This window comes from Phascolarctos cinereus, unplaced genomic scaffold (genome assembly GCF_003287225.1).
Source record: "Phascolarctos cinereus isolate Bilbo 61053 unplaced genomic scaffold, phaCin_HiC Scaffold_5;HRSCAF=322, whole genome shotgun sequence".
Lineage (NCBI taxonomy): Eukaryota > Metazoa > Chordata > Mammalia > Diprotodontia > Phascolarctidae > Phascolarctos > Phascolarctos cinereus.
The window spans coordinates 318,919,746-318,934,723 of NW_027555958.1; the positions used below are offsets into that span (position 1 = coordinate 318,919,746).

Genomic DNA, 14,978 nt, shown 5'->3' on the forward strand with positions numbered 1-14,978 from the left:
CTTCCTCCCACCTGCAATTCCTACTTACTCCTCCTTTCAGAGATGAGACAGGCAAGCATGTCACAAGTCCTGCCCTGTGATACCTTGCGAACACCTAATGACAGTGCCATAAATGTCATGATATCAGCCAATGTCATGATATGTCTTCTTCCATTTTGTGGGGACTTCTCTATCATACTGACTCCAGTGAAGACATCTAGCTGCACTGTAACTTTCTGTCTCCCCCTGAAGGGCAGGATAATATCTCCCCATAGGCAATTCAGTCCTGGGTCAGTGGTATAAGGAGAAAAAGAAGCTATAGTAAGCCATAAAAAAAGTAGGAAAAGGACCAAAATAGTGAGGTCCCAGAGGCAATGGGAAGATAGAATTTCAAAAGTGAAAAGAGGGTCAAAAGTGAAAAATGCAGCAGAGTAGACAACGGGAATGATTGAAAAATCGTCATGGATTTGGTAATTAGGTGACTGGTTACCTTCAAGAACAATCCCTGGAAAAATATTATTTTAGACTTTTAAGGGACCTTAAAAATTATCTACTGAACTCCTTATTTTTTTAAATAAGTTTTTATTGATATCTTTTGGTTGTTTTTTTTTATATCACCATAATTTCCTCCAGTATTCCTTCCTCTCTCCCTTCCCAAGAGTCACCCTAAAGTGCAGATAGTATTTTTCAAAGACAAAAGAAAATGATAAATAAGAGGGGGAAAAATCAGCAGAAATGATCAATACATTGAAAAAGTCAAGTCAGTCAAATAGTATTTATTAAGCTCCTACTATGTGCCAGGCACTGTGCTAAGTGTTGAGGATACAAAGAACAGCAAAAAACAGTACTCGTTCTCAAGGAATTCAGTCTAATGGGTGAGACAATATACAAATTACACACAAACAAGATATGTACATTCTGAAAATATGTGCAATGTACATTTGTGGACCTCGCATCTCTGCAAAGGGTATGCAGTTTGGGGTGTTTTCTCATTTTTACTTTTGAATCATGCTTATTCTTTATGATTTTGCAACCTTCACTTTTGATCTTTTTTGTTTATTTTTTTACGTATACCATTGTAGTCTTTATGTATATTGTTTTCTTGGCTATGCTTACTTCATTCTGCATCAGTTCATGTACACCTTACAATGCTTCTCTATATCATTTCTTACAGAGTAGTAATATTAAATTACATTACATTCATGTACCATAATTGTTTAGCTATTCCCCAATCAATAGCCATCTACTTTGTTTCCAATTCTTTGATATCACAAAAAAGACTGCTATAAATATTTTGGTGTATGTTTGGTGGACTTTTTTTCTTATCATGACTTCCTGAGGTTATACGACTAGAAAATGGAATCCCTAAGTCAAAGGGAATTGACATTTTAGTTACTTTATTTGCATAATTCCAAATTGATTTCCAAAATTGTCATACTAATTCATATACTAACTCCACTAACAATGCACTAGTGTGCCTATCTCAACACAATCCCTCCAACCTGGATTACAACCATCTTTTGTCATCTTTGCTAATTTGGAGAATGTAAAGTAAAAACTTGACTTGCATTTCTCTTAATATTACTGATTTGGTGCATTCTTTCATATGGTTGTTAATAGTTTGCAGTTCTTTTGAGGACTGTTTTAACTCCTTATTTTACTGTTGACAAAATTTAGACTCAAAGAGGTTAGCAGTGCCACCCTCCCTTTTCCCCCCCACCAAATTAAGGTCTAAGGTCATATGGCTAGAGTATAATTTCAGTAGACTAGAGTGAACAAAGCAACTCAAAATGATTAACAGAAAAATAAATCAAACCAAAAAAGATAAGAGGTCAAATTTAAGTTACTTTTTGCAATTAAAACAAGTATAGCACTTCCCCTGAGATATTTTTCTTTTGTTGTTGTTTAGTTGCCTTTGATCATAGGGTTTTCTTGGCAAAGATACTGTAGTGGTTTGCCATTACTTTAGTGGAATTAGCAAACGGAGGTTAAGTGACTTGCCCAGGGTCACACAGCTAGTAAGTGTCTGAGGCCACATTTGAACATAGGTCTTCCTGACTCCAGGCCCAGTGTTCCATCCACTGAGCCACCTAGCTGTCCCATATTTCTCTTATGCCACCCTTAAGGCTTGTTCAAAACTTGTTTACATTTGTAATTGATTGAACAGAGTCTAGTTCTTACCTACTTTACAAATTTTGATTGAATGGTACGATAGACATGTTTGGAACTTCCCGTAATTGCATTCATTGAAGGTTGGGATATAAAATCCAACACTTAAACAAGGATATTTTCCTAAGCAAACATGACAGAGAGAGTGCAGCTGTAGCTCACAGGAAAGAGCAAACAATTTGGAATTAGGTCCTAGTTTGAATCCTGGCTCTGCTATTTACTACATGTCTGACTAGGACAAAACACTCTTTCTCTGGGCCTCAGTTTCTTTGTTGATAAAATATAGGTATTGGACTATATGATCTAAAGTCCCTTCCAGATCTTACATCATATGAATCTAAAAAACAATTTAAAGTTAAATCAAAAACACATTTCAAACTCAACCTTGGCCATCATTTATTTAAAATTACAAAATTCTTAAAAATGATAAAGATCTTAAGTAGTACACAAATATTAGTCAACCGTAATATGGTAGAACTCGAGACATTTTTTTTTGCCCATTTATCCAGGTATAAACTGAATGCATTTTTCACACCTGAAAGGAAACAAGATATAGGTCAAGAACAGATGGACAGAGAGGCTCTTGCTAATGTTTTACTATGTTCTCTCATTCTGACAATTAATTTTTAAAAAATAAATGAAAATCTGCCTTCTCTCTCTCCCACCTCTCCCTACCTCCACTGAGAAAGAAAAACAAAATCTTTGTTACAAATATGTATCCTCAAGCTAAACAAATTCCAACATTGATCACGTCCTGCCTCCTCCCGCCCCCAAATGCCTCAATCTGTACCTTGAATCCATCATCTGTCAGGAGGTAGGCAGTATGTTTCATCATGAGTCCTCTGGAATCCTGGTTGATCATTGCATTGATCAGAGTCCCCAGGTCTTTCAAAGTTGTTTGTCTTTATAATATTATTATTGGATCCATTGTTTTCCTGGTTCTGCTCACTTTACTCTGCATCAGTTCATACAATCTTCCAGGTTTCTCTTTCATCATTTTTTCTTTTTCTTTCTTTTTTTTTTTTTTTGCTTTTGGTGAGGCAATTGGGGGTAAGTGACTGGCCCAGGGTCACACAGCTAGTAAGTGTCAAGAATCTGAGACCGGATTTGAACTCAGGTCCTCCTGACTCCAAGGATGGAGCTCTATCCACTGCACCACCTAGCTGCCTCTCTTTCATCATTTCTTATAGCACAATAGTATTCCATCACATTTATCTACCATAACTTATTCAGCCACTCCCCAGTTGATGGTCACCTCCTCCATTTCTAATTCTTTGCTATTGCAAAAGAACTGCTATGTGTTTGCATATACGGGTTCTATCCCTTTTTCTTTGATTCCTTTGGGGTATAAACATAGTAGTGGTATCATTGTGTTAAAGGGTATATCTGGCTGGACCAACTCAGTTTCATTAAGAGTACATTAATATATCTGTTTCTCCATAGCCTGTCTAGAATGTGTTATTCTCCCCTTTTGTCAACTTTGTCAAACATACTGCCGTGAGGAAAAACCTGAAAGTGATTTTAGTTTTCATTTGTCTAATTATAGTTTTAGAGTATTTTTTTAAAGATGCCTATTGACATCTTGAATTTCTGCCTCTGGAAAAAGGACTGTTTATATCCTTTGCCTATTTATCAACAGGACCCTTGATAAACAGGCTCTTATTCTTATAAGTGTAAATCAGTTCTCTATATATCTTAGAAATAAGACCTTTATAAGAGAAACTTGCTACAAAGATTTTTTTCCAATTTACCCGACTCTCTTCTAATTTTAGCTATGCTGCTTTTGTTTGTGAAAAACTTTTTTTAATTTTTAATTTTCTGTAATTAAAACTGTGCATTTTACCTCCTGTGCTTCTCTTTACCTCTAGTTTAGTCATAAATTCTTTCCCTATTTATAGACTGGACTGGTAATTTATTTCTTGCTTCTCTAATTTGTTTATAATGTTAACCTTTATGTCTAAGGCATGTATGCATTTGGAGCTTATGTTGGTATATGGTGTGAACAGTCCTTACCTACTTTCTATCAGACTACTTCTCAATAGTTTTTGTCACATAAGTTCTTACTCCAATAGCTAGGATCTTTGGCCTTTTATTAAACCACTAGGCTACTATGCTAATTTGCTTCTTGTTACACTGATTAACTTTTCTGTTTCTTAAATAGTATCAAATTATTTTGATGATTACTGTTTTATAGTATGGTTTGAAATCTGGTACTGCTAGGCAAATCTTTTGCATGTTTTCACTTTTTTCATTATTTATATTGAGATTGTTGACCAAAAGTTCCTCCAGATAAACTGTGTTTTTAATTTTCTAATTTGTTATAGCTCTATAAAGTAGTGGTAGTTTGATTGGTATGGACTGAATAAGTAAATTAATTTAGGTAGTATTATCATTTTTATTATATTGGCTCCGCCTACCCATGAACAATGTTTCTCCAATTATTTAAATCTGTTTTTATTTGTTTAAAGAGTATTTTCTAGGTTGATTCATAGTTCCTTTGTGTGTCTTGGTAAGTAGACTCACAAATATTTTACACTTTCTTGCTAATGTTCCCCATTCTTACAATAAACCAACTGTGTTTACCTCAGGGGCAAAAAGCAATGTTCTTTTCATGCGCCCTTGGCATAAACAAAAAAATTTTGTTTTCTGAAAGATTTTAGAATTACAATTTCCTCAAATAATAAACTGCTCAGTAAAGTTTGCCCCCCAAGAAAGAGAAGTTAGGTCCCAATTTCTCTGGCTCTTTAAATGTAGGACATCATTTCCCAGCCTTATATTCACTTGTTTCATCATCTCCTTTTCTGTAAAACTTTTTTTTATTATTTTTATCAAAAACTATTTTGAGATAAATATCACATCCCCAATAGTACTTACAGACAAGGATTTACATTAAAATTCCTAGAAGAGATGCTGCACGAAGGTCTTGAAATACCAAACTGAAAATTATATTGTCAGGTATCCCAGAGATAAGCAGGCGTTCCCCAAAATATGCCCTGCCAGTTGTTTAATAGCATGATTATAGCCCGGGGCAAGAAATTAAGAACTGCAATTTCTATTTCTGCCTCACAACTCTCCCCTATCATATTTTCACAACCCTTTCATTTCTTTTCAATTAACTAACCCCACTTATGTTCCAAGCACTGTGATAAGCATTAGACACTGCGCAAAACTCAATTATCCTAACCACTAACCCAATCTATACTAACCTCCTACCTCTCCTTTCTCCCTCAACATACCCTAGGATCTCTCATTTTAATTTGATTTTTGGAGCACTTCTGTTCATCTCCCTTACAAATATTTCTCTCTCTCTCGTGTGTCTATGTATATTCCCTCCTGAACCTTCTATCTTCAGACTGCATCTCGCCCTAACCCCTCTGATTTCTGTCTTCAACGGACTATTAATTCCCGCTTCTCCAAAATTTGGGGAAGTGAAGTCAGTAACTCGGTTGGAGGTCCTACAAAGGACCACGCTTCCTCTTTCCCCTTCCCACCTCACAAATCCATCTTCTTACCTTCTTACCAACCTGTCAACCTGCCATTTCTTAATGGGCAGTAAGCACGTTGCTTTTTTAAATGATGTCCTTCTCCATCCCTCAGTCCCGTGCGCCTACATTTTCAGTCTGCTCCCCTCCTTCTCGCTCCATCACCAGTTCCATTCCCAGCCGTCCCCACTTTCAACCCGCTCCTGCCCGTCCCCCCTCCCTGTTCGTCAGCGCACGGTGACGCCATCCCGCCGCTCACGCAACCCCACCCCCTGCAGAGCCCCGGACTCGCTCAGGATCGGCCGGTTTCCCTCAAACCCGGAATGTGAGGCCCTCCGCCCGGCCCGTCCCTCTCCCTTCCCCTTCCCTCCCCCTCACCCGCGCCCGGCACCGGTCGTCCGCCCCTCCCCGGATCGCTCCCCCGTCCCCCGGGGCCGCCCTCAGCCTCCCGCTGTGGGCCGAGTCCTCCCGCGTGACTGCCGCCGCCCAGCCGAGTCCTTCGGGGCCAGGGGAGGAGCTCGGCACGGAGGGAGGCGGGGGCCGGCGGCGGCGGCGGAGGAGGAGGAGGAGGCGGCAAAGGCTGAGACAGCGGCAGCCCCCTGGAGGAGCAGGAGCAGCCGCCGCCGCAGGCGCAGGAGCAGCCCCGACGGCCCCGGCCCCGGCCGCAGCAGCGGCAGCAGCTGGGGGAGGAGGAAGAGAAGGAGAAGGAGGCAAGGAAGATGGCGGCGGTGGAGCTGGAGTGGATCCCAGAGACGCTCTACAACACCGCCATCTCTGCAGTAGTGGACAACTACAGCCGCTCCCGCCGCGACATCCGCTCCTTGCCCGAGAACATCCAATTCGATGTTTACTACAAGGTCAGTGTCACGGAGGCCCGGGCCGCACCGCACCCCCTCCCTCCGTGCTGTCCCCTGCCCTCTCCTAACCCCCCCCCCGTGCTGCAGCCGTACCCCTTCCTGCGCACCCTCCCCCCTACCCCGTGCTTACTTACCACCTACCCCTTCCCGCTCATCCCTGCACCCCCTGCCCCGTCCTCTTCGTCCCCACCAGCGTTGCCCCCCTCCCCCGGTCCATGCTGTTCTTTTCGCTTGCTACTTCCCGCTCCTCCTGCTTATCCCCACCCCTTCCTGCTCACTCTCCCCGCTCCGGTGCTACCCCAGCCCCTTCCTCACCTCCCCGAGCTACCCCTCCCTGCGGCACCTCTGCCCCTTTCTTATCCTCCTGCTCCGTGCGGATCCCTCCCCTCCGCGTTCTGCCCACCGCTCTGTGCTGACCCCCTCCCTTCAATCTGCACCCCTCCCCCAACTTTCCTCTCCTGCACCCCCAGACCCCGCTGTGTATTTCTCTCTCACCACTCGGCTCTTTACCACCCCGATCTCCCGGGCCGCCTCCTGGGCCATAGACCCGTTGTTAAGTCCATCTTGGCTCGCTTTCGAGGCTTCTTCTCCAGCTCCAGGGCCCCTTAGTTTTCCTTGGGGACTTCCTTGCATCTTTTCCCTCCCCCTCGTTCCGTGTCCCTTGTAATATTTCCGGGACCCCCACCTCCATTCTCGTCTATCCTCATCTCCAGCTGGACTTCACCGCTCCATTCTCCTTCCTCTTCGGCGCCCATTCCGTCTGGGGTTCCTTCTCTCTGTGTGGGGCGGCGGGGGGGAAGGGGGCGGGGTAGTTAAAAGGCTCTACACGTCTTATGTGAAAATAATTTTCAGCTTTGACTTGCACCTCTTGATCTATGTTGAATATTCGTACCCTTTGGTAAGAGGCGTAGATTAGGAGAGGGATCAACTGGTGGGAAGAGAGAGGGCCAAGGGAAACAGGCCTAAACTGCACTGCCTTGAACAGTTTAGACGATACTGGTGTAGTTTTACTTTGTTTTTTATAGAAAGGGAGGTCTTTGCGGCTTGGGACGGTGTTTTTTGCCTTTCTCGATAACTGCCATTACTTTGTGCCCCATACGAGCTTGTTGATTGATTGTTCCTAAGTCTCTTCTCACCTTCCCCCCACCCCACCAATTTTTGCTTCTTGAATTTAAGGCTAAGTGCCCTAAGGCAAGGACGTTTTTGCCTTTTATTGTGGAGAGACTGCGGAATCCCAGCCTATGTCCTTTTTCTTTTCTTCCCAAATTTAAATGTGAGCACTGTCATCTTACTGTGATCGTTACAGTGCAAGTTAATAAATGCGTTTGTCATACATCCATTGACTTTTTTTCTCTCCTGTGGTATTTAACCATATTAATTTGTGGGAAAATGTTGTTTTATATCCTAAGTTTTTCACTCCTATGATCTTAATTTCTTAGTTTTCTAAATCAACCTATCCCATATTGATAAGTACTTAATTGATAAAGAAAAAGTGCGGTGGGTTTTGTTTTGTTTTGTTTTTCCCTGTCTGTAGTCTCCTTAGGTACTATAGCTTTCTCCACCCCCTTAATGTTGCCATTAATTAGCAACTGGCTCGCAACATTCTGCTAAATTCGGTTGCTTTCTGCCACAAAGATAAGTTTTTCTAAATATTTGACAGTTTCATTTTGGTCCTGTATAGTAGCACTTTTTTCATGCAGTATGTGCTCTTCTTACTCATCTTTAACAGTTTCTATTTGTACAGCTAAAGAAGTTTGGGATGGTTAACTCCATATTCATGCAGTGATTACTTATATCTAGATTTTTAGCTGACTATTTCTTCCTTAGTCATTTTATTGACCTGTTACCAATTTAAAATATTTTTTTTAATTACCCATCTTTTCCCACCAAAGGGATGTGTGGATGCGTGGGTGTGTGACCAATAATTGGAAGTCTCTAAAAATATTTGGTTGTATACTGTCAGCCTTCAGTAGTTAAAACTCTGTTGGTGAGAAAATGCTACCTTTATACATGTAGTTTACAACTCAGCTCTTGTGGATAAATATTAAATTTTAAGTCAGCATTCTGAGATAGTAAATTACCTTAAGAGGCATAACACTACCTTTTAATTAGATCTTATCGTCCTTTAGTTTTCATTGCATTTGGTATCCCTGTGGATTGAAGAAATCTGAGACCTTCTGTCTACAGCCTTTGAGACTAGCATAGCAATGGAGACCAGACCTGTATTTTCATTGGTGGAGGGGCTGCCAATGAATTAGAGGCCACTTTAGTTGCCTACAGGACCACGACTTTCCCCAAATCACTGGGTGTGTCAGGGCTTTAATCTGATAAAGACCCTGGGGATGTTTCTTTCTATTTTAGTTCTCTACCTACTTTGCACCCTTTTAAAACATTTTTGAAGAACTTGGGAATTGTAACCATTTCAGTTACACACTCAATCCTGTTTTCATTAGTGTGTACTTTATTTGGTCATTTTCTGGTAACTTCTTCAGATAGTATTTGTGGGATTAGTAATTTAATAATCTTCTTAGAGGTACAATTTAATGTGACTTCTTTCTAGCTGTGATTTCATGTTTGTTTACTTTCTTGATATAGCCTACTTCTGTAATTATTGATGGTCTATTAGGAACAGGGTTTAAACGAGTTAAAGTCTGCAGATTGGTTATAAAAATAATAGTGTGCAAAAGTTTTAAATACTAGTGTCTGTCCTGAGTTTTAATAAGTAGCACTTATTAAAAATGGTGTGTCACCTTAAAAGAAGTGTAGTTCTGTTTTAGACTAGAATTTTAGTGCTCTGTACCTAACAAATCCATCTCTTATGAAATTAAGGTATTGAAAATTCCATTATTAGGAGGCTGAATTAAGGAGGAGAGAAAAGTAAGGGACTTTGTATAGTAAAACCTTAGCTTCTGGAACAATACTTATATTGTCTATATACATGCATGTACACATGTACATATGAAAGGTTTGGCTCGTACAACTGCAAAACTTTTAATTTTTAAATTTAAAAAAAAATCATTCTTTTATGCTTCAGTCATTTCCTGATGGCCTCTTTCACTCCTCCATTGTAGAAACTTTCCCTATAACAAACAGTTAAGACAGTCCCCTGCCTCTTTGCGGAGAAGAGGAATGTTTCCACTGTTCTCTCAACACTAAGATTGAACATTAATTTTTCTGTTATAGTTGCACTTACTCTTCCGGTTCTGCTTACTTCACATTTCATAACTTTGGTTACATATGGGACTTTTCTCTCTCTGACTTCCTTGGTCAGTACCTTCGAACAGTTAGGTGACTTTTTTCAATTAATTATAAAATTTGCAAAATTACAACTGTTGTTGATGGTAGTCACTTAAAAGTGTTTAAGAGGGGTGATTAGAAATAGGCTGGTCAAGGTTAAGAGTTTTGTTTGGGATTTGAAGATGCTTGAAGACACCATTTACCTAGTGTGAATATCTCTTTGACATGCCATAGGTATTTAGGAGTGTAGATTTAGAGATGCAAGGGACCTTACATGTTACATGTATAGTCCAGCCTTCCCCTTGTTTTACAGATAGTTTAACAAGAGGTCCATATAGGGAAAATGACTTACTTAAGGTAACACAGGTAGTAATTGGTAGAGTTAGTATTTAAACCCAGTTTCTCTGATTCCTAAACCACTACTTTTTACTGTACAAGTTTTTTGATGTAATTACATTTAAGATGATTCAATCTTTTTGGGGGGGGTGGCTAGGCAATGGGGTTAAGTGACTTGCCCAGGGTCACACAGCTAGTAAGTGTTATGTGTCTGAGGCTGGATTTGAACTCAGGTCCTCCTGAATCCAGGGCCAGTGCTCTATCCACTGTGCCATCTAGCTGCCCCAAGATGATTGAATCTTGATATTTGGAGGGATGATTGATTGAATGATGACTGGATCTGAGCTCTGGAGTAGTATGACAATAGGAACCAAAAGTAGACCAGAGCTGAGAATAAGAATAAAAGAGGGAGCGTGGGGCCTGCTTTTCTTGATAGACTTCTCCAGGAAACCCTTTTGCCACAGACACGGCAAGCTGTGGAGAGCCAGTGGCGAAACATCTTAAGTAATTTTTGGAAAATGAATTGAAGAAGTCCTTGAAATATGCCTTCTTGAAGTAAAAGTAGTACTGACACTGGAGTTCTTACACATACCAAACCTTCTGGAGAAGTCTCTACATAGAGAAGCTTAAGAGTGCTAAAGGTCAAGGATGTAATAAAAATAAAGGATATGTAGAGGAGCAAACCTAGATCTTGCCAACCACAGCTTTTGTGAGATACATAGAAACATAGCTATATAAATAAAGCATTATTAGGCATTAGGCATTGTGCTGAATTCTGGGAATACAAACTATGAGCAAAGACAGTACAAAAGGGAGCAGCTGAGAGCAGGAAGGTATAAAAGTGAGCCATATGGGAGCTACGATGGGTTATGCAGGTCTATTAGGAAGGGGGATAGGGTGACCCTTGAGCTGCCTGAAGTACAAAATCCTTTCATTTCATATTGATATTTCCATGTTTCTTCATGCGCTTCATAGTTATTATTTTATGACATTGCAGTTACATGAACAGAGCACATGTTAGCTACATAAAATAATGTAGTTATCATATTTTTTCTATAGAGAGACCCTCTTTTCCTTTTCTCATGCCAGGATGTACTAGAAACTTTTTATTGATTCCACAGGGTCATTATCATAAGCATAACATAGTGAGTCTCTTCAGGCTGTTTTGTCTTATAAGGTTGCTTGCCCTTTCACTGAATGCCCCCATTATTCTATGATGTTTTTGTCAGCTATCACTTCTTCTCCCTTCTAATTTGCTTTAGGTATATTAGTAAACTTGATACTAGGCTTGTTAGAATTGGATATAAAATAAGACTGGATTTCTAGTAAAGATTCATTGGATTTTGCCTAAACTTTCAGGACATGGACTTTGATCTATATTAATTTCTCAGGGTCCTATTTTTGCATACTTGGTTAATATCAGTAGTCACTTCTCAATGACTCCTTGCCCCACAGCTCCCCTTAAAAGCTTCCTTATAACAGATAAGTACAGTCAAGCAATGAATAAACTGGTGAATAAATTGGCCACAGGTCTGAAAATGCGTATGCCTCATTGTGTACCTGTAGCCTGCCCACTTCTCTGCTAAGAGGTGAGAGGCTTGCTTCACTGTCATTTCTTTAATACAATTGGACTCTGTATTAATCAGCAAAACATTTTTTTTGGCTCAGAAATTGCATTATAAATTGTCATTTAAGGAGTTATTGCACTGTATGTACCCTTTGACCCAGTCATCCACTACTAAGTATATACCTTAAAGAGATCAAAGAAAGAGTAAATGAATGTATATGTGCAAAAATATTTATAGCCCCTCTTTTTGTGGTAGAAAATAATTGAAAAATAAGGGGATGTCCATTAATTGGAGAATGGCTGAACAAGTTATGGTATATAAATGTATTGGAATGCTATTGTGCTGTTAAAAAATGATGGATTCAGAAAAATCTGGGAAGACTTGTCTGACCTGATGTGGAATGACTTGAGCAGAATCAAGAGAACAATATATACCAGAATGATATCCTAAAGATAATCAACTCTAAAAGACTTAGGAACTCCAGTCAACACAATGACCAATCACATTTCCAAAGGACTCTTGATAAAATGTGCCATGCATCCTAGATGGAGAAATGATGGACTCAGAGTGCAGATTAAAGCATCCTTTCTATTTTTTTCTTCCTTTTTTCTTTTCTCTTTCTTAACATAATTAATATGGTGAATTTGTTTTGCATAACTCTACATATTTGTAATGGATTTTATTTTTCTTGCCTCTGGGGGAGGGGGAAAAGATTTGGAACTGAAAATAAAAGTAAATAAAATTGAATTTTTAAAAATGACGATTAAATTCTCAGGGTAGCACACAAAAGCCCACTTATTGTAGTAGTATTATTGATAATGCTAATTTTCTCAAGGAAATACTGTCAATAAGAGTCATAATGCTTGAGGGAATGTCCAGTGTCTATTGTTTAAGAATTTAGGGGGAAGGTTAATGGTAGTGAAGAGATGGAGAGATAGAGTATAGTGACTTTTTTTGCCAAATAGGGAAAACAGCCCTGGGTTGGGTGCTTTATTCTGGCTACTATTTAGTGTCCATATGATGTTAGGAAAATTGTCACCTATAAAATGGCCTACCTTTCTAAGATCATTGAGGCAAAGTGGATAGAGCACCGGCCCTGAAGTCAGGAGGACCTGAGGTTCAAATTCGGCCTGAGACCAAACACTTGACACTTACTAGCTGTGTGACTCTGGGCAAGTTACTTAACCCCAATTGCCTTTAAAAAAAAAAAAGAGATAATTGAGGATCAGATGAGGAATTTACCAAGTCCTAAAGAAACTGCTTTAATTATGTCTCTCCCACCTGTCTTACCTCTATTCCTGTTGTTATCACCCTCTTGGATTATAGGAATAGCTTCCTAACTGCTCTTTCCTCTTTTCTCTCTTCTCCGGCATACCAGATTTGTAAGCAGCAGTAATCGTGTCACTTAAAATCATCAACGACTACCTCTGGTTCATCTCTTCCTGGCATTTAAGACCTTCCAAAGTCTGACACAACTGAGCATTCCAGCCTTTTCTCGTATTTCTATGCCAGAGTCAAATTGGTCTATACTCTGCTACCTCTCATTTACCCCTGCCAATGACTTAGGTCCTTTCTCTCTTTTTTCCTATTGAATTTCTATCCATTTTTTAAAGGACAATTCAAATGCTACCTCCATGCAGCCTTCCCAAATTGGTAATGACTTTCCTTTGGACTTCATGTTGCACTTTGTTTTACAATTCCCTAATATATTTTGGTTATTTTGCATATTATTGTTATGTGTGTTTGAACCTGAAAAATTAAAATCATTTTTGTTGCAAAAAGAGTAGATACCCAAAAAAGAGAAGATTTTCATCACTTCACTTCTATTTTCCTCCCATACCCCTTCCCAGTGTAGCAAAGGTTGAAAAAGGAAAAAAAGTTTAGCATAACCAACCAAACTGTCAACCTCTAAGCCAATTCTTTGTTACTGCAAAAAAAAAGTAACTGAGTATTTTTGTATGTATGAGACCTTTCCCTCTGTCTTAGACATTAGGATATAGGTCAAATAGTGGTATTGCTGAGTCAAAGGGTATTTATAACTTAGTGACTTTTAAAGTATAAATCTACATTGTTTTTTAGAACACTAGACCCAATTCACAGCTGCCTCAAACCGTGTATTAGGTTCCTGTTTTCTTATAGCCCCTCCAACATGTATCCTTTTCGTCTTTGCCAATCTGATAGGAAAGAGGTAAATGTGCATGAAATCTTTTTCTCCCACCCTCCCATTATAATGTAAGCTCTCTGAGGGCTGGGACCATGTCTTTTCAAAACTCTGTCTCCCTGATCAACTACCATAATGACAGTTATCTTTAAATGAATACATGGATGAAGTATGTACTATATCATATTGGTTCAAATATGGACTGTGTCCCTAAAATGAGATTTCTTGGTGAAGAAAAATGTTTATATAGATGTCAAAAAATCATCACTCACAATTACCATATACATTACCATATGAATTATGTGCATGACACAATTCTAAGCACTGGGAATATGAAGATGATCAATGACACTGCTTGCCATCAGTGAACTTGTAATTGGAGTTGGGGGTTCCAACATGTACACATAGAATCCTAATAGTATTGGACAACTGAGAGAGCCAGAGTACTCTAGGAATGTGTAGGAAGAGAGACATTTTATTCTAAAGAATTAATGTTTTATGAACTACTGTGTATCAGTATTAAATACAGAATATAAAATAAAGGCCACATAGCATAGTGGATAGAAGATGTGGGTTGTTTACTTCGTCCATTAGATACTGGCTCTGGGATCACGTGCAAATCACTTAAACCTCGTTGCACCAAACAGCTTATGATTTAAAGATGAATTTGATATACATTAATGGAGGGACTTTCCATACCAGTAGTTCCTAACATTGATTAAATCACAGATCTGAGCTTTAATTTAAAAAAAAAAAGCACAGACAAGAAGGTCCCCAGCTTTTCAGTTGACAGTCATTTATTAAAGGTCACTAAATGTGCCCTTACCCTGGGGCAAGTCCCTTCAAATCAGCTTTTTAATCATCATTGGCAAGGAGTTCACATTCTAATGGGGAAGACAACATGCAAACTGTGTACATATGAGATATATACAGAGGAGATGAAAATTAGTCCTAGAGCAGGTGGGCTTCAGAAAATCTTGGAAAGACTTGTATGGACTGATGCTGTGTGAAGTGAGCAGAACCAGGAGAACATTGTACACAGTAACTAACAGCCAAGTTGTGCCATGACTAGCGTTAATAGACTTAGCCCTTCTCAGCAAAGCAAGCATCTAAGACATCTACACAGGTCTTATTATGGAAAATGCTATCCACGTCTGAAGAAAGAACTATGGAGTTTGAATGCAGATCC

At 39.5% G+C, this 14,978-nt stretch overlaps 1 protein-coding gene and 1 long non-coding RNA gene across 2 annotated transcripts in view; one reads left to right on the plus strand and one right to left on the minus strand.

Annotated features, from left to right (window-relative positions):
- Positions 1-735: 735 nt before the first annotated feature.
- LOC144457763 (uncharacterized) lies at positions 736-5,828 on the minus strand. The gene is made up of 2 exons (XR_013487246.1): positions 2,939-5,828; positions 736-2,683 (listed from the first exon to the last, which is right to left on the minus strand). It is a non-coding gene; the product is annotated as an uncharacterized LOC144457763 (long non-coding RNA).
- A 435-nt stretch (positions 5,829-6,263) lies between these two features.
- APPBP2 (amyloid beta precursor protein binding protein 2) overlaps positions 6,264-14,978 on the plus strand; it is a 57,859-nt gene continuing 49,144 nt past the window's right edge. The window contains exon 1 of the mRNA XM_020991811.2: positions 6,264-6,487. Within this exon, the coding sequence (XP_020847470.1) occupies positions 6,350-6,487 (138 nt within the window). The 5' untranslated portion in view covers positions 6,264-6,349. The remainder of the gene's footprint in view (positions 6,488-14,978) is intronic.